The sequence below is a fragment of the Platalea leucorodia genome, assembly GCF_965183815.1.
Source record: "Platalea leucorodia genome assembly, chromosome: Z".
NCBI classification, from domain to species: domain Eukaryota; kingdom Metazoa; phylum Chordata; class Aves; order Pelecaniformes; family Threskiornithidae; genus Platalea; species Platalea leucorodia.
Window position 1 is genome coordinate 77,329,251 of NC_138858.1, and position 18,387 is coordinate 77,347,637.

At 36.8% G+C, this 18,387-nt stretch overlaps 1 protein-coding gene across 4 annotated transcripts in view; it reads right to left on the reverse strand.

The window, feature by feature from the left end:
• Positions 1-7,338: 7,338 nt before the first annotated feature.
• The window catches only part of PTBP3 (polypyrimidine tract binding protein 3), a 55,281-nt gene continuing 44,232 nt past the window's right edge, over positions 7,339-18,387 (reverse strand). For all 4 annotated transcript variants that reach the window (XM_082337548.1, XM_082337546.1, XM_082337545.1 and 1 more), the window contains 7 exons: positions 16,674-16,751; positions 15,874-16,013; positions 13,202-13,235; positions 12,473-12,565; positions 11,722-11,938; positions 10,585-10,662; positions 7,339-9,880 (listed from right to left, as the gene is read on the reverse strand). In XM_082337548.1, coding sequence (XP_082193674.1) covers positions 9,748-9,880; positions 10,585-10,662; positions 11,722-11,938; positions 12,473-12,565; positions 13,202-13,235; positions 15,874-16,013; positions 16,674-16,751 — 773 coding nt within the window. In that variant the 3' untranslated portion in view covers positions 7,339-9,747. The remainder of the gene's footprint in view (positions 9,881-10,584; positions 10,663-11,721; positions 11,939-12,472; positions 12,566-13,201; positions 13,236-15,873; positions 16,014-16,673; positions 16,752-18,387) is intronic.

The following is an 18,387-nucleotide window of genomic DNA, read 5'->3' on the forward strand; positions in this document are numbered from 1 at the left end:
CAAACAATGTTTGCAAATACATTCTCTACGCGTGTGCTAGGTACCACCATAGCAGGGTAGAAATAGAAACTGTATCCAACCACAGAGCTGCAAGCCTGCAGCATTATGCAATATCCTTCAGTCAGTCCTCTCTTAAAAAGTTTCCAAGCATGGAATAATGTGGCTTTTCAGACCGAGATGGGCTCTGGAGGGAAAAAAAACTAACCCCACACAAGACCCTCAATAAAAACTATTATAGACCCTTCATCATACAAGTAATATGCACACACAAGAGAGCCAGTTAAACCATAGCTGGAAAAACACTTTACACAGTACATTTAATGCAGGTACTGCAGAAAGTATGCCTTTGCTTTTCAACCAAATAATTTTTCATGCTTGCATTAGAAGCTAAGATTCTTTCAGATGGACACTGCCTAGCAGTACTTGAAGCAGATTAGAAATAAAAAAAAAGGACCTAAAAGCGTTACCCTGATAAACTGACTTAGAGTAAGCAGCAAATATTAAGCAGTGGGAGTGACCTGACACTAAAATATTACTCTCCTTGTAACAGCTCTTTTGGAGTCAGGGAACTCATGTTGCTACCCTACGATACCCTAAAGAGGTTTGCCCTCATTGACAATGAGGGCAATTGTAACGCGTTTATGGTTGACAGCAAAGCGTCACTCTGGAAATGGTCTCTGGGTGGATTCACTTCTCTGAGGTCTCTTTTCCCCTCTGCCTCTGCCTCCCGTGCTTCCTCTCACCTACGTATTTTACCACATGACTTCCAATTTCATATCTTTTATTTAGATATCCTTGTACTCTCTTGCTACATTCTGAAGAACTCAAGGCCAAATATCCAAGTGCACTTAAGAAAATGCAAGAGGCGATTTTTATTTTATTTTTAAACATACATTATCTTGTTTCCAAATCTGTAAATGGGTGAGCCCTGGGGCTGTAGAGTAATGTTATGAGACTGATCCAAATCATATGAGATGTTATCTGTTGGCAAATTCACCAGTTACTGCCCTTTCTAGCTAGCAAATGTGACGCCCCTCTACAAGAAGTGTCGGAAGGAGGATCCGGGGAACTACAGGCCTGTCAGCCTGACCTCAGTGCTGGGGAAGGTCATGGAGCAGATCATCTTGAGTGCCATTACGCGGTATGTGCGGGACAACTGGGGGATCAGGCCCAGCCAGCATGGGTTTATGAAAGGGAGGTCCTGCTTCACTAACCTGGTCTCCTTCTATGACAAGGTGACTCGCTTAGTGGATGAGGGGAAGGCTGTGGATGCTGTCTACTTGGACCTTAGTAAGGCCTTTGACACTGTCTCCCACAGCATTCTCCTGGAGAAGCTGGCTGCTCACGGCTTGGATGGGTGCACTCTGCGCTGAGTTAAAACTGGCTGGACGGCCGAGCCCAGAGAGTGGTGGTGAATGGAGTCAAATCCAGTTGCCGGCCGGTCACGAGTGGTGTTCCCCAGGGCTCAGTGTTGGGGCCGGTCCTGTTCAACATCTTCATCGACGATCTGGATGAGGGAATTGAGTGCACCCTCAGTAAGTTTGCAGATGACACCAAGTTGGGTGGAAGTGTTGATCTGCTGGAGGATAAGAAGGCCCTGCAGAGGGACCTGGACAGGCTGGATCGATGGGCCGGGGCCAACTGCATGAGGTTTCAACAAGGCCAAGTGCCAGGTTCTGCGCTTGGGTCACAACAACCCCATGCAATGCTACAGGCTGGGGGAGGAGTGGCTGGAGAGCTGTGTGGTAGAAAAGGACCTGGGGGTGTTGGTTGACAGTGCCTGAACATGAGCCAGCAGTGTGCTCAGGTGGCCAAGAGGACCAGTGGCATCCTGGCTTGTATCAGGAATAGTGTGGCCAGCAGGACCAGGGAGGTGACAGTGCCCCTGTACTCGGCACTGGTGAGGCTGCACCTCGAGTACTGTGTTCAGTTTTGGGCCCCCCACTCCAAGAAGGACATCGAGGTGCTGGAGCGTGTCCAGAGAAGGGCAACGAAGCTGGTGAAGGGTCTGGAGCACAAGTCTTATGAGGAGCGGCTGAGGGAACTGGGGTTGTTTAGTTTGGAGAAAAGAGGCTGAGGGAAGACCTTATTGCTCTCTACAACTACCTGAAAGGAGGCTGTAGTGAGGTGGGGGTCGGTCTCTTCTCCCTAGTAACAAGTGATAGGATGAGAGGAAACGGCCTCAAGCTGCGCCGGGGGAAGTTTAGGTTGCATATTAGGAAAAACTTCTTCATTGAAAGGGCAGTCACGCACTGGAACAGGCTGCCCAGGGAAGTGGTTGTGTCTCCATCCCTGGAGGTATTTAAAAGACGGGTAGATGTGCTTGAGGACATGGTTTAGTGGTGGACTTGGCAGTGCTAGGTTAACGGTTGGACTCAATGCCCTTAAAGGTCTTTTCCAACCTTAACGATTCTATGGTTCTATGATTCTATGATTCTGTTTCAGCTTGCAAGTCACAGAACAAATTCTGGTATCAAAAATTTTATACCCATGCTATTTAGAAGTGATTTTTTTGTTTCCCAAGGTGGACACTTATTAACTACTTAGGGAAAAATAAGTACTTGTGATTATATTACAAGGGTACAACAACAGCAGACAAGAATTTGAGATGGGATTTATTTTTTTGCTAAGGAGGAAGGGGAGAAGATGACAGGTAGGAATTCCACTCTCCTACCACACTTCCTCGGGTGACTTGGCCAAAAAAAAGAAGCCAGATTCTGGCCACCAACAGCTAGCATTTTCTCCAGAATGCTCATCAAATATTTAAATATCAAGGACAAAATCCAGAGTTATACTTGGGGACTACATATCGAGCCTTCAGAGAATAAGCATTTTGCTGAAAGCTGCAATCCAGTCTAAACTGAATTAGATGTTTTCCTTACAAAAGCATCTACATTCAGAGATTGGTGACAGCATAGTCTACACTAGATCTGCTCAGTGCTCTAGTCCTAGCCTTGAGACACAGGCAGTCATTACGTACATGTATGAGACTTCAGATTATTCAAGATCTGCTTGGCTTGGACTCAGTGGCAGACAATTAAATCTTTGCCAGATTGGCTGGAAATTTGAGGTCAGGAAGAGGCACTGCAGTCCCCCCATCACCCACATACTTGTACCTATTGCTTTAGACTACTGCCTGTTTACAATCAATCCTGAATTTTGGATGCAAGAATAAAAGGATCTAAATTAGTGTTGTATAACACACAGAAGGACAAGCAGAAGAGTATGAAAGAAATGCAATCAACAAAAAAGCTGAGAAACAGGAAGCTGAAAGCAGACGATCTTTTTCAGCTACTATCATTTGCACAAAGATTTAAAAAAATGTAAATACAAACTTGGATCCTAAGGCTAGAAAAGCGTATAGCTTGGTAAAAGAGAAAACAAAAGAATTCTCACTGATGAGGCCCCAAGACTTGAAGTCTTTTCATCCCTGCCTCAAAGAATGAAGCAGTCCTCAACTGCTGTATTGGCTCAGCGCTGTAGAATAGATTTCCATCCTACTGCAAATGAGAATTTCTACCCCGCTCAGGGGAAAGTTCAGGTGCTGCTGAACTTCAACTACTGTTGAAGGTGTGCATTAGTCCTGTTAAAATACTTTTGATATAAAAAGCTTTTGCTTAGATGGCCATGTATGCTAAAGAAAAAAACAGAAAATAAGACATCATCAGCTGCACAATTGTAAGACAAGAAAACCCCCAAAGCAATAGACAAGAACACAGAAAAATGTAACAGAGTACAGCTGTAATGACATTTATTAAATGGCATGCTACAACAACTAGAGTTAGGAAAAGAGTTAGGTATAGATACCAAGTAATCGGCAAACACACTAACTTAAAAGAAACAGAATATATTGCAGCATAAACAAAATCAAATTAACCATGCACTACACAGTCAGAAAATAGGTTTCTTTAATACTACATCTTCTTTTCTGTTTTAAGTCATCTCAACAGACATGGAATCCCTTTTATGCAATGCCACAAGATGCTTTACAAATGAAAGCTGTTGCTTATTAAAATATACAAGACAATTTTTTTTTTTAATATAAAAACATTTTACACTTTCATTTGTTCCCCAAAACACTTTTTGCCAAGTTTAAAAAGAAAAACAAAACATGATGTTACAAATATTTACAGCATTTTCTTGTGTTAGATAAACAGTTTTATAAACTGAAGGGGAACTTTTATGAACAGATTATGTAAAATGAGGGAATGTCAGCAGTTCTTAGCCATGCTTTGTGTGTCTTTAATACAGTACTAAAAGTTGCCCATTAACCTTTTGCCTTAGATCACACCATTTGGTTTATATTACGATCTCATTTTCCACTGTGTTTCATCCACCAATAGTAGTCTCAAGTAAAGGCCACTTTGCATTGGGTCTTCCCATCAGAAAGGAACGTGAGAGAAAACACAGGTTTTCCACAAAATGTCTCAGTAAAACCAGGTCAGTCAGTCTTTGGTCGGAGAGTGAGGCGATGTTCTGATGCAGGAATCTGCTTGGTTAGCAACCTTTGTCTTGTGCTGCTGCAGTTCTAGGGTGACCTTTTGCAGAAAGCAGATAACATATTCTAAAAGAATTGGAAAGTGCTTAAAATGAACTAAGTACATAGGTGGTAGCTTCCCAGTCATAAATAATGCACAGTTTCCAAGAACTGAAAAACTGCTTACAGTGATGACGTTAGCCTGTTAAGGTAAAAGCTTTCTTCATCTATCAAGGACCCTCAACTACCTAAGTATTTCATTTTTTTGGGACTGCTCCAGTAATAACAACATGTTATTACTATTTGAAAATATGTGGGTTATGCTTGGATTCCTGCATATTGCAGTACAAAAGAAAAAAAACCGCAATGGTAAAGGCAGAGGGATAATTAAATCTGTATTGAAACAGCTGTAATTCACTTCTTGTATAGCCAATGGACAACATTCATTTTTAACAATATAAATATAGTTTCCAGGGGAAAAAAAATGTATTTATTACACTTAAGACAGCAATAGATATGAAAAACCCCTACATGTAAAATTACTGAAGGCACATAAACTTTGGTCCAAGTTTGTTCCCGTCCCCTATCCCCCCCGCAATAAAACCCTGAAGTTAAATACCTCAGAAATTTTCCATTCTTTTTTGAAATAATTCACAACTCCTAACTGTTAGGATTTGCTTTGAAAAGAGCAGGCAAACAGTCTTGTCTATAGCAAACAAATCTTCAGAAGACAGTTAGAAGATAAAAGTTAATTTAAAGAAAAAATTTGTGCAATCTGACCAGTGCCCTTTCAGCACAATGGTAACAACATGAAGTCTGGTAGTTCTGGTCTAGTTAACAACACACTGCTTTTTGTAAGGAGTTGAGCTCTCATTTGAAAAAAACAGCAGTATGTGCTAACAGTATACAATGACAAGTAATAGGTCCACATCCCTTATAAAAAAAGAACTTACCACTTTCCTGCTAACATGAATCGGAGGAGGGCAAGGTATTTGATCCCACAAACCACACCGGCAGTTTTATCAACAAAAGCAAATAGTTTTCTCAGCATACAAACACTGGTTTGCCGTCTGTAATCAAAAAATGTCATATATAGGCAAATCTCCTCAGATATGTGGAATATCTTAGGCATAAAAAGGACCTCAACCTATCAGTGCACAAAAAAAGTGCAACTGACAGGACCAGCAGACAAGGCAACCAAGTAAAATTATGAATCAAAGTTTCAGAAATTTGTTCTTCTGTTCAAAGACATCTGAAGAAATTCAAAGAAGCAAAAGTTTCACCATTAGGCAACAAATCACAGGTCATTTGAAAAGGCACTAAACTGCTCCTGGATTGTTAAAAAGGCCTTACTACACTTTGAACCAAGCATGCATCCACCAAAAAAAATGGAGCTGGAGGTAACCCAGAGCTGATTTGTGGACTTGACATATACATAGGCAGAGAACTCTGCCCTCAACCATTTCCAGTACCTGTAATCAGAATATAACCACTAGTGTTTTCGAGTACAAGTTCCGGGTTACACTATGCACATTACCAGGTACTTCACAGATTATTTAAATAGAAATTAAGAACCTATATTAAAGAAATTATGAACCTATCTTCAACAATTTAAGGCCACAGTATAGAGAAGATGGAGCCAGAATCTTCTTGGGGGTTGCACACTTAGCAGGACAAAAGGCAACAGACATAGGATGCAGTATGTTTAAAGCCAAATTACGTATTAGGGAAAAAATTCACAATGAGGGCAGTCAAACATTGGAACAGTGGGAAGAACAGAGAATTTGTGAAATCTCCATTCTTGGAAATACTGAAAACTTAACTGCACAATTCTCTGAGCAACTGCTCAAAGTTGGCCCTAATCTGAGTGAGAGGTAGGATTAAGGCCTCCAGAGGTTCCTTTCCAACATACATCATTGTAAGAATCTGCAGAATAATCCCATTCTTTCCCAAATCCTTCTCTTTTCACAGATGTCAAGGGGTCTGCTCATATACGCTTTAGAGAATCAAGAACTGAGATGCGACTGTGCTTTTGCAGCCAGGCACTAATGAGTCAAGCACAAAGTATAAGAATTACTCCTTTTGTCCTGATCCTTCACTAACAATGCCTTATGATAAACAAGGCGTTATGTTTTTGGTTTTAATTATTCAAGGAAGAATACTGAATGAGATAAACTAGCCTTAACTATTGCCTTCATTCTGCTAAGCAAACATTAAGATGTACTGTTAGTTTTGAAGCTTGTCTGCACTTCTTGTAAAACCACATCTCCCTAAGAGGCAGCATCTTTAAGATATACACAAATCTAAAAGTAAATTGATAGGAATAATTCAACTGCAGAAACAGAACAAAAGCAAAGGAGAGTTATAAAAGATACATGATAAATGTAGCACAAAACCAAAAAGCAAACATCATAAATATGAACCACCCAGATTTTTCTCAAATTAAAAAATTGTAAATCTCTCCTAACTTAAACTGTAGGCTACTACATTTCAAACTACGAAGAGTCCAGAGCTGATATTAGCTATACTCTAACATTAAGTTAAAACTGAGAAATTATTCCTTTCTTTTTTTGAGAGAATGTCAGAGGCCCTCATCCTTTTATGTTTGATTAAGTTTTCCCATCTTCTGCTATCAGAGTCAATAAATGAAAATGCATGTGATTCACGTTTGTATACACATATAACATATTCCACAGACAGTATGCATATACTGTTCCTGATATTATGTGTGCCAATATTAGCTCTCAAATTTAAGGTTCCTTTTTCCCTGCTTTAGAGTTACATTCAGAACTAACATGATTTCTCTCCTCTGTAGCTGTAATTCTTAAGAAAAGTGACAAAGCATTTTATGGATAATGGCCTAGTATTATCAAACTACTTTACATGTAGTAAACAAGGAACATTCCCAGTCCAGCAAGGTTCTCTTTAACTGGTATCAATGTGACCGCTAACAAGGTAAAACATAGACATGAATTAGAATTAAGTGTCTCTGTGAAAAAGTGCCTATGCAAATGAACAAGCCTGCTTACAACTGCACTGTGCTAAAATCGTAAATTGTAACTTTTTAGTGTGGTGCTCTGGCACCACACGATTACTTATTTTCATGAATTTAAAAAAAAAAAAAATTTGGTTTCAAACTTCACCAAACTGAATTAGCTATTTCAGAAAGGGGAAAATGGAAAGACTATCTCAAATCCCAAAGATAACATTGTCTATTATTCCTAAGCCAATTTAACTTTCCAGTAAATAGTACATTCTGAATATTTATTTATTTGTGTGTACAGCACTTATTATAGCTACATATGTATTTAGTCAGCATTTTATCTACTGTCAAATAGCACATTTTTGTTGCAGTAGGGAGGTCTGGCACCATCTTTACTACGATTGGCTGCTGCACCTCTAATTAATTTACATACATTAAAAGTAGGCAAGCTAGTATCTTGCTGATTTTGCAAAAATAATTCAGAGAGAAAACTTGAAGAAGCTTACTCCAGAATACTCAGATCATGGTAAAAACATGCCCTTTTTTCTAGAAAGATAGAAAAAAGTCATACAATTCATACAAATCAATGAAAAAACAAAATGAATGTGTGGCAAAACATTACAGCAGAAGCAAATTCTGCAATAGTTAGAAGTAAACAAATGCTATGTTTGAGAGGAATACCTCTTTAAAAGGTGGTTAAAGAAATACCAGAAAGAAAATCTCTTAAAATGTCATTTAACTTTTTAAAATACAGTCAGAAGTCACTAAAGTTCATACGTACTTCCAACACAAAAACTAACTGCACCTCTTCTCCAAAGAGAAATGGACATTCAGTATCAAACAGTTTTTCATACTTACAAAGGAAAGAATGTTAGCTCTTTATTACTTGAAGTTTACTACTGAGAGAAAATGCAGGAACCTGAAAGAGAATATTCTGATACAGCCGATGTCTCTCAAAAAGTTTGATGAAGTCCAGAAACTGGAGTGAATTTGCTGTTTGGTCTTTCTATATAGGTTTTTTTTTAGGGCATCTTTCTGGATGTTACATTTTTTTCAGCCAAGTACTGGTATCAGACAACTGCTACCAGGTAAATTCAAAGAATCCCTACACGATTATGCAATGAGTTAAACCTCATTCCCACCTCTATCCAATCTCTATACCAAAGCACAAGACGCTAGAATTCAGAGTATACTTCATGAAAAAAAAATATATTTTGAAGTATCAAGGAAAACATTTCCAAAAAGGCCAAAGAGACTAAAAAGAGAATTTTCACGAAGTCCACAATATATTTTTCAAGGTACTTCAGATAAAACTCTAAGCTATTGTATCATCAGCACATAGTAAGGCACATAATAAGAAATTAAGTAAATACACAGTAATTTAAGTATTAGACATTATAGTGGTATAAAAAACTCTTGAGGTTTAATTTTTCTTCTCCCAAAGATGACCTTAACAAAAATAACTTCTTAAAAATTTGTCAAACCATCATAGACCTGAATATTTTCCGTAAGATTGTAAACATTTTATTCTTTAAAGAAATGTAAAAATTCTTTTAAATCAGGACTATTTTCTTGTCTTATTTTCTCCAAAGTACTACTACACAACATCGCTTCATAGTAAAAATAAGACATCAAACCTCCATTCCATGGTTAAGTCAAGCTATGTCTCTGATGATACCACATCTTGAAGAAACTTGTCAAATATCTCTTACTCCACAGAGAGAAGGCACTGCCTTTTCTCTAATAATTTAACCCATATGAACAGCACAGACTTTTTGGTTTTTTGTAAAGATTTGCCAAAGTATGAACACACACCCTGGAAACATAAATACTATTTAGAGGACACTCACAGTCAATGCTTGCTTTTCTTCAAAAAGGGCAAGCACTATTTCACATTCAAATTAGTGTTTAATCTGTGTAGAGTAGATTTACTATTTTGTTAGAAATACTTTTTGTTTGGTATATTGTAAAAGCACTCTAAAATGTTTTGTAAGGCTGATTTCAAACAAAAGCTAAAAGGACGTTCTCAAAATATATTTTTAAAGTAGGAAATTTCATGATAAATATTGTTGCTAAAGCAATTTCACAGAAGACTCTTTCTATGGATGAATATTAAACTTTGATCACATACTGGCAGCTAAAGATCAGAAATGATCATCGCTTAATTCTTTGTGTATGAATGAGCTTTTTCTTTTAAGAGACAGAGCTGGTCACAGCTGTTTCAGTCTGTATTTGAAGATTTTACTAAAACTGTGATGCAGTCTTAAAAGGTAAATTCACAGAAAAGTCAGATTGTAGATTTTGAGAAGGAAACTCGGAGGTGATGGTTTTCTCCAAGGTCATGATTGTGAAGCATAATGAGGGCGTGAACCCCTTCTTCCACAGAGCCCAGCTGGATAAGAGCCATTTTGGAATCTGTCCTGAAGTACAGTAAAAAACATTATTAATCATAACCAAATTTTCATTGCACTAGCCAACACGTAAAAGTGACGCAAGTATTTTTTCAGTCACATCACACACACTGAACGCTTGTACAGCGGAAGAATCAGAATTAGTTATGCACCTGCTAAAATGAGGAGATAATAAAAGTAAACAAATTTTGCAGATCAATGGCCTACAGCCACGTCATTCTTCCACTATACTGCACTTCAAAAACCAGAGTTGAAATAAGGCTTGAAGACCTCTAAGAAACACTTGTATTGTCCATATATATGGGATTATTCTAGCAGTTATGATCAGGCTAAAATAATGCTGCCAAGCAACCTTAATGAATGTTAGAGCAGATTCACTGTCATCTTTTACATGACAGTTTACATATACACAGCTTGTATTTCTTTTTAAAGAAGCGAATATTTACTTTCCTTAAACTTATGTTACTTTGAATACATGTGGAATTTGTCAAAAGGCTGAATAATTTTCATTTAATTATGCTAACAGACTATCCCATTTAAAATTTTAAGATTAGAATTATCATAAAAATTGTCACAGCTGTACAGCTTTTGCCTATAGATATACACACATGGAATTTTGCCTATAGTTATATACACAGGGAATTTCCCCCAAAAAAACAATTAGTTGTCTTCCAGGATGAAAGCTTGCTCAGCATTTTTACAAGAGAACTTACTGGAAGAATTTGAAGGCTTTCACAGTAGATCCAGTACTTGCAAAAAGTTTCTTCAGATCATCAACACTAACAGAAGGCCTATTTAAAAAAAAAGCAAACAAACGCCCCTCAACTTGTAAAAGAGCACAGAGTTCAGTAATAGTATCAAAATCTCAATTCTGGCTTCTAAATTAAATTTGAACAGCAAAAAATATCTCCACCAACTCAAGCCATGTCAACACTTTAGCCCAAACATCTTTGCTTTGACACTAAGATTTAGCCCCACAGTGTGCTACAAAAATATTTCAAATACACTCTACTGCTTTTCATCCTCCCCCATTCCTCCCTCAGTTAAATTTAGATTGCATAAAAATCACTTAAGATCTTAACCAGTACCTTTGAAAATACCTTTCATCTTGTAATTAATGCTAGTGTGCATCACATATTTTCAATTTTGAAAGTTTTCTATTTTACTCAAAAGAACGTTTTCTAAGTGTCTCTTCCCGCCCCCCCCCCCCCCCCCCCCCCCTTATTTGGACAAAATTCCATAGTTTTCCCTTTTCCCTCCCTGCACAGCTGACGAACAAAAGAAGCCTGTAAAAACTTATGTTTGGCTGTCACTCCACACATCGTTGACAACATTCTAGATAGGAAAAAAGGTTGTTTCAGTTTTAAAGAACACAATTCTTAATACATTTTTTTTGAAACAGCTTCCCCTCTATGTAAGAGGTCTGAATTCTGTAGAAACTGTTCTTTAAAAAGTGTTAGAATGATTAAAAACTCTATCTACATTAAATAATGATGCCAATGATGAATTTGATGTAATGTAACTCCAGTACATTATCTCAAAAACTATGTCTTTAGTCTTTGCAAAAATTTATAACACAGGACTTAATATATGAAAACCAAAAACATTCTCAAGAAAATGTAAACTATTAAAACTCATATAGAAGAGCATTCAATTAGTTATCCTCTTTGCTAACAATAAAAAAGTGACAGTTAAAGAGTTCACTTATTTTTAATTACACAGAAGAATGACACAAATTCGCCAGAAAATGTAAAAGGCCAAGGAAATTTAAAGCTTATGTCAGACTTTGTAGCTTAAGAACATACCCTAAAAAAACTCATCTTTCCAAGATCACACATGCAGATACTCACGGGATGTTGGAGAGATGCAGGGTGGCAGATGGAGGAAAGATATTTTGGAAATTCTTAGAGCCAGGCTTCTTAAAGCGATGTAAAGGGCTATTGCTATAGTCCTTTGTCAGACCTTGGCCCTCTTGTCCCTCACGAGGAAGTTGAACTGTCTGATGTTTTGAAAGAGTAGCACGGAGGACCCTTCCGTAAAGCCTCTGTCCATTCAAGTTGCTGATAGCTAACCAGTGGAAACATAATTGGGACAGGAATGAAGGGAGGGGAAGAAAAAAAGGATTCTTTGAATACTGTCTTCTATTTAGTGTCAGATTTCACATTCTAAATTTAAACTGCAACTTCGTGTCTACCAGGTGGGCTATGTCATAACATTATATTTAAAACAAGTATAAGGGTTTAATATAACCTCCAGTCTAAATGCAACAAAAATGCGAAACAGCATTTCAATAAAGAGCAGTTCATTATTCTTAAATGGCTAGATGTATGATAAATACAGGAAAATTGTATGATGTATTAATTCTAACATTTACTAGATTGAGATACACAGAATTTTTTTTTAAACTACTATAGGAAAATAATTTGTTTACATGAAAGCAAACAGATCATTATCAACATATACAAGGAAACGTTTGTATGCAGTAAAGCATCAAAATGATGGATTTAATTTGTTTATGCTTGTCACTGACAAATGGCAAATTCGTCATCTATATCACACTCACGCCAGTTTGAAGCATAACTGTGCCTTAAAAATCAGTACCTAATTGAGCCTGAGTTGCATCTGCCATCTGAACCAAAGCATTTTCCTTTTTCTTAAACATGATCTTCACACGATGCACATCACCATACACACCTGTGGAAATCCAGAAAGGAAATTTGTCCGGAGCATTACTACAAACAGCACAAGGGCAAGTCTGTTTCTTTTGACTAACATTAGTGTTACAAAAAATAATCACCTCATTAAACAGGTGGGTTAGAATATTAGTATGAAGGAGAGCTTTAAAGTGTATTTATTATTTTCTGAGGCTTAGAAATGGGGGAAAAACCCCAGGATCTCAGTCATAAAACTGCATGCTTATGTTCAGCTTTTAAATAGTGCAACAGTGTTAAAGTCCTCTTAACAGAGGCATATTAAAATATTACTCTGCCAACAAACATTGCCCTCTGCAGCTAATGTACGTGCCAATTCTGTACTCCATTTCCTCTGATGCAATCTTTGTTTTTTATTTTACTTTGCTTTCCCATTCTTTGTAGTAAACAAATTGGACCACACACTGAAATTCTTCTGACACTGTAACCATTTTGCCTTTTTGGTACCTATGGCCCACAACCACTGACTCAAATTATTTTAATTTTAAAACCAGCACATTCTCCTGTGCATTTTCTGGACAAGGACAGAACAATGGAGCTTGCATTAACCAGCATGTGTCAGATAAATAAAAAGAATGCTAACTCTGTAGTTTCTCAAGGTATATTTGACATATCTTACCAAACAGGATGAAAAGTCCATGTGGTGTGATAGCCTGTTTAAATGATAAAATGAGTATATTATTTTTAAAGCCATGCAAATAAAGAAATCTATTCCATAAGTGCATGGTAAACAAAAAGAAGGGAAGAGATACTGCACACTAACACATAAACCTGTCTCTCCAAAAGCCATTCCCTGCAATAGCTACACTGTATAGCATTCTTGTTAATATATATTTGCTATGCACATATAAAAATATTTAAACAAGCTAACACTTCAGCTCATGCATTTTCATCACTCAAGACTCAGTCTGTCATGCTGAAGAAGTTATTGATATATTAAGTGGCTTAATTATTTGAACTTATTCTTTCCAAGCTAGGAGTTCGTTCCCTGAAAAATGAAAGCCGTTTGCTAAACTAGCAATAGAACTCAAGAACTCCTTTGTATTTTCTAAACAGCCAACAACACCTACAAAACTAAAAACAGTTGCTGCAAAATGTGTTTGCTTTGTCTTCAGTTTCGTCTTCATCTCTGTACGTGACCATTACATGCTAAAGTGATACACATAACATTTAACTGTTTATATATGAAACACATAGAAAGTGGTATTTAAATTGTGTTTGATTAGAAGCTATGAACATAAAGCTCAATATTGAAAGAAATAATTTTTCTTCAGTGATTTTTAATTAAATCCTTGTGTACCAAGCTCCCCAGGCACCAAAGATTTATACCCTAATGCAGCCAGATTTTATTCAACTGAGGCAAATGTTTTGCCAGTAATGAATACTAAAAATACCTGGGTATCAGAATCACTACTCACACTTTCTAGCCCTATTCCTTCTCAGTTCACGTTTGAAATGTGTACCAAACATACCTAAATTATTTAAAACCAGAAGATATTGCAGCCTAAGTGTAAGCCCATACTGGTTTATCATCAGCATTTAGTGATAAGGAACAATTACTACCACTGTAAAATTTAAATGCTTCTAGAGTTTACCCTTCTGGACCATATATTTTAATTCAGCACTGATTTTATTTAAAGACATTTCTTAAGCAAATGAGACTGCAAAATTTCTACTAAAAAATGGTTTTTGAAAGACAAAACCAGCTAATTTAAAAGTCATGAGGGAATGTTCAAATGCACACTGAAACCCTGCAACAGGGGAGAAATATAAATTGAAATAAAGTCAACCAGATTTCCTATACACAGGAAAAGAAGCGACAGGGCTCAGACAACCACTACTGAAGAACAAGTGTTATACAGTTGCCAAGAAATGTATTTACAGCAACTTATATTTCCAACAATTAATGTTGTTGCACATTCTTATTTTTTACCTTTTAAGAAGTTGAGAATTATTTAATGCATTTATGTTGTATCATGCATTGCAGCACAAAGTTCTACATAATTTCTTAGATATGGTTAGTATTAAGTAAAGCAGCAATGCCCTAAAAATAGCTTTGACCTATGCTCCACATACGCTTATTCTTAAAAAAAAACACACTCTTTTAAGACTCAGAGAATCATCTTGAATAATCAGCTGCAGAAACCACGTCCACAGCAATCATCAGAAATTAATTGATGAGATATATTGACAAATCAAAGAAAAATTGACTTGTCTTACAGTCCTAAGCTACAGCTGTTTCTTTTGATGCTTACTGTGAAATTCAGCTATTAGTACAAAACCAGAAACACAGCAATTACTTAAAGATTAAAGGAACTGGTCAACAGATTTTTCAACGACAGTAATATGAAGATAACTTCCATTTTGCCAATAACTCCTAATATTACCAGTTTTATGGTTAAGTGCATCTAATAAGGGAATAAAACAAACAGGAATTTTACATTGCTGTAGTAGAACCGCTTATCAACAGTCAAGTAGAATTGTGTTTTAAGTCATGGCCTTGGTAAAGCTTGATTTTCATTTTTTTTTAAGAGATGTATATTGCTTTTACTTAAGCACAGATCAATGTGTAATATTTGAGTAACAGCAGTAAGCTTATAGAGCAGTCTATGTCATTTCCACTATAAAAATAACTACCCAAGTTGTCCTTGGCAATTTTACTGCCAACATATGAAAAAAATCTGTGTGGTACTATGAAAAGTGAACATGTGTATTTATTAACTTTTAAAAATGGATTTACAGTGATGTCAATAGCCAAGTGCACCTGTGTTCTTCCTCTCCAACCTGGGAAAAGTTGCAAAACTAGAAAGTTCCTATCAATGTTTTGAAAGGTACTTGATTTGGTATGCTTTTATCTCTTTTTCTATTCCCTCCTGTTTCTCTAACTCCTCATGTTTTGTAACAAATGAAAAATTCTTTAGCTTCTCTAATGATAAAGTACCACACAGAGGAGTCCTATTGAGATACCAGTAAGTTTAGTCATAATAGCTGTTGTTTACCTCTTCAAACATTTCTCACATCTGACCATAGGCGTTTCTCTAATTACTAGCTACACTGTTAACATAGGTTTGCTAAAGTAAATTGCGTTAGGAAGCTTGTCACTGCTGACTGGAGTTTTTAAACCTCGTCAATATTGCAAACTATCTCAAACAAGAATAGAGCTGTCCTGTTTTTATATTAGCATAGAGAGTTCCTCTCTTATTCCTTCAGCTAATGTCAATTTACAAGAAGGATTCTGGCAGTTGGTACAAGTTGATACTTGCATCAGTATCAGTCACCAACCAAACTTACTTCAGGGTTGAGGTTGCTGACTAGTAAAACAGAATTTCCTGGAACACCGGAAACACTAGGAGTAGTTATCTGTCCAGGCACTGCAGATGCGGGGACTGCAAGAGAACCAGGTGCTCCAGGAACAGCTGGAACCAAAAGACCTGGAAGGGTTTTAATAGCATCAGTTGACATCTCAAAGTGGAGAAGACATTCCAGAAGACAAAAGCAGGTTACATTTTGCAAAAACGTCACTTTTCAATTACAAAACGCTTTTAAGGAACTGAGTTATTCCTAGTATCTGACCAATAAAGCAGGAAGCACCTCCTGTCCTGAGATGAAGAAATATTCAGCTACGCCAACAGACCCAAACAAAAGGGGACATAAATTGCAGCCCAAGAAAGAAGAAAAATAATTTAGCACAGTTTATCCTGTGCTAGAAAGGAAAAGATTGCTGAGTCTAGAAGACTACTTACTTCTCATTTTATAGCCAGAAAAGGGGAGACTTCCTGCTTTAGCTTTGAATGTCACTGAAGTATCATGATTCTTAGAAACACAGATGCTTACAGTTTCTTCTCTTGCAGGTAATCTTTATCATGGCATTTAATTTCTTCGCTTATTAAATGATAAATTACATCCACATATGTTTTTTATTACAGAAAGTAATTTTACTGAATAATATGAGAAAGAGAATCAGAATGACTCAAATGAACATTGTGTTCTGGCTGCTATATTTGAGAACAATTTGCTCTGAACACAGGTGTATTCAGATAGACCACTAGCCCCAAATGCAAACACCACATTTTTAGAAAATAGAAACTTACCAGAACCTTGAGGAAAGCCCATGACTGGGGCAAACCCAGAAGCCCCTGCATATGATGGGAAGATGATATTTTGGGTGCCTAGAGAAAGCAGACACATCTAATTAAAACAGATTGCAGAAATTTTAGAAAACAGAAGAGACTTCAGCAATGAGAATCAGCTTCCAGTGTTGCTATTCTGACTTCAGTCCATGATTACATCTTTTATAAAACATTTGGGTTAAAATCTCTCATTGAAATCCAAGATTCTATGTTTTACAAAGACAATTTTCAGCCACTTTTGAAGGCAAATACTCCGATCAGCCTCCATGTCCCTCTTTGAAATGAAATCAGGGCAAAATGTAATTTAGACAAGTTTGAATAGGAAAGCACAGCATGAAGTAGTATCCATTAAGACACCTGTTGTGCAATGATCAACAGTTTTTATTCACACAATGGAAATGCATTCTAGAAATTTTCTGGAAGTAAATACACTCAAAGACGTTTTGCAGTGATGAGGTATAACTATTTCCTAGATATTTCTAAAACCACTATGGGCTAAATACAATGCCCATAATACTATAAACAATTACAATGAATGTGAAGTTCTGAATTTTACTAGCTATTGAGATGCATACACCATATGTATTTTGCTTTTTAAGGAGATGTACTTTCCCGGCTTGTATTACTTCATAAATAACCAGTGTTTTTTATGGTTCTCCTGGCAATCACAAGCATGAAACAGATTTGGAATATCAACATATAGAGAGCCCCGGCCTCAAAGATAGTTCAATTATTTTCACATTTGTATGTGGATTTAAGCACCACCCAGGGCAGCACACAAACTTGTGTTCTAAGAGGCATGTTAGATACAAGCTTGAGCTGTGGATTCGTTCATATAGCTAGCACACTAGATTTTTTCAAACGGAACATGTATAATCAGCAAATACATCCTGCAAGCCTGGCAATATGTCTGCTTTACTGCTCAAACCTCCACCGTTGACTAAAATAGCTACATTCACTAACAGATGGTTATTGACAGGGATGATACAATACCATAAGAAGTATCTGTTATGAATTACAAAAACAACAAATGAAACAGACACCACAGATCAAGTATCCATGAATATTGCATCACATTACACCTCCTCTTATCTGTGGCAACAAAGTGTCTCTCATACAAACAACTGAATAAATTTATCACACCAAAGCAAGTCATCCTGTTCTTGAAATGCACACACTGGTGCATTATACTGACAAGTGCTGGCAATATGGGTATTAATCACTTACTCACAATCCAAGAATGGTAATGGAAACACTAATGAAGAAATAGATAAAGCGCTTTTATTCTGCCAAATAAGACCTGCATGTTGCACACTGATACCAAAATCAGGCAGGTTAAAATTGTCAAACAGAGCTAATGCAGAAAGATCTGGAATTCTTTGTTGCATTTTTTTAATGTGTAAAATCATTTGCTTCATGGCTAGAAACTAGCTTTCAAAACAAGCTAATTCATGTATCTCTGCTTATGCTCACTGGGTGAGGGAACTGTTTAAATGCAAAACATTCACAAAATCTGCTTGTTTATAGTGCAGTATCTTTTCCATTAAAAACAAAACAAAAGAAAATAAAAAAGAGAAAAAAACAAGTTTCAAGAGCAGTTCAGTTTTGCTATTAAGATAACTTCAAGTCTACAGAAAAAATGGATGTATTATTCTGATAGTTACCAGCTTTATCT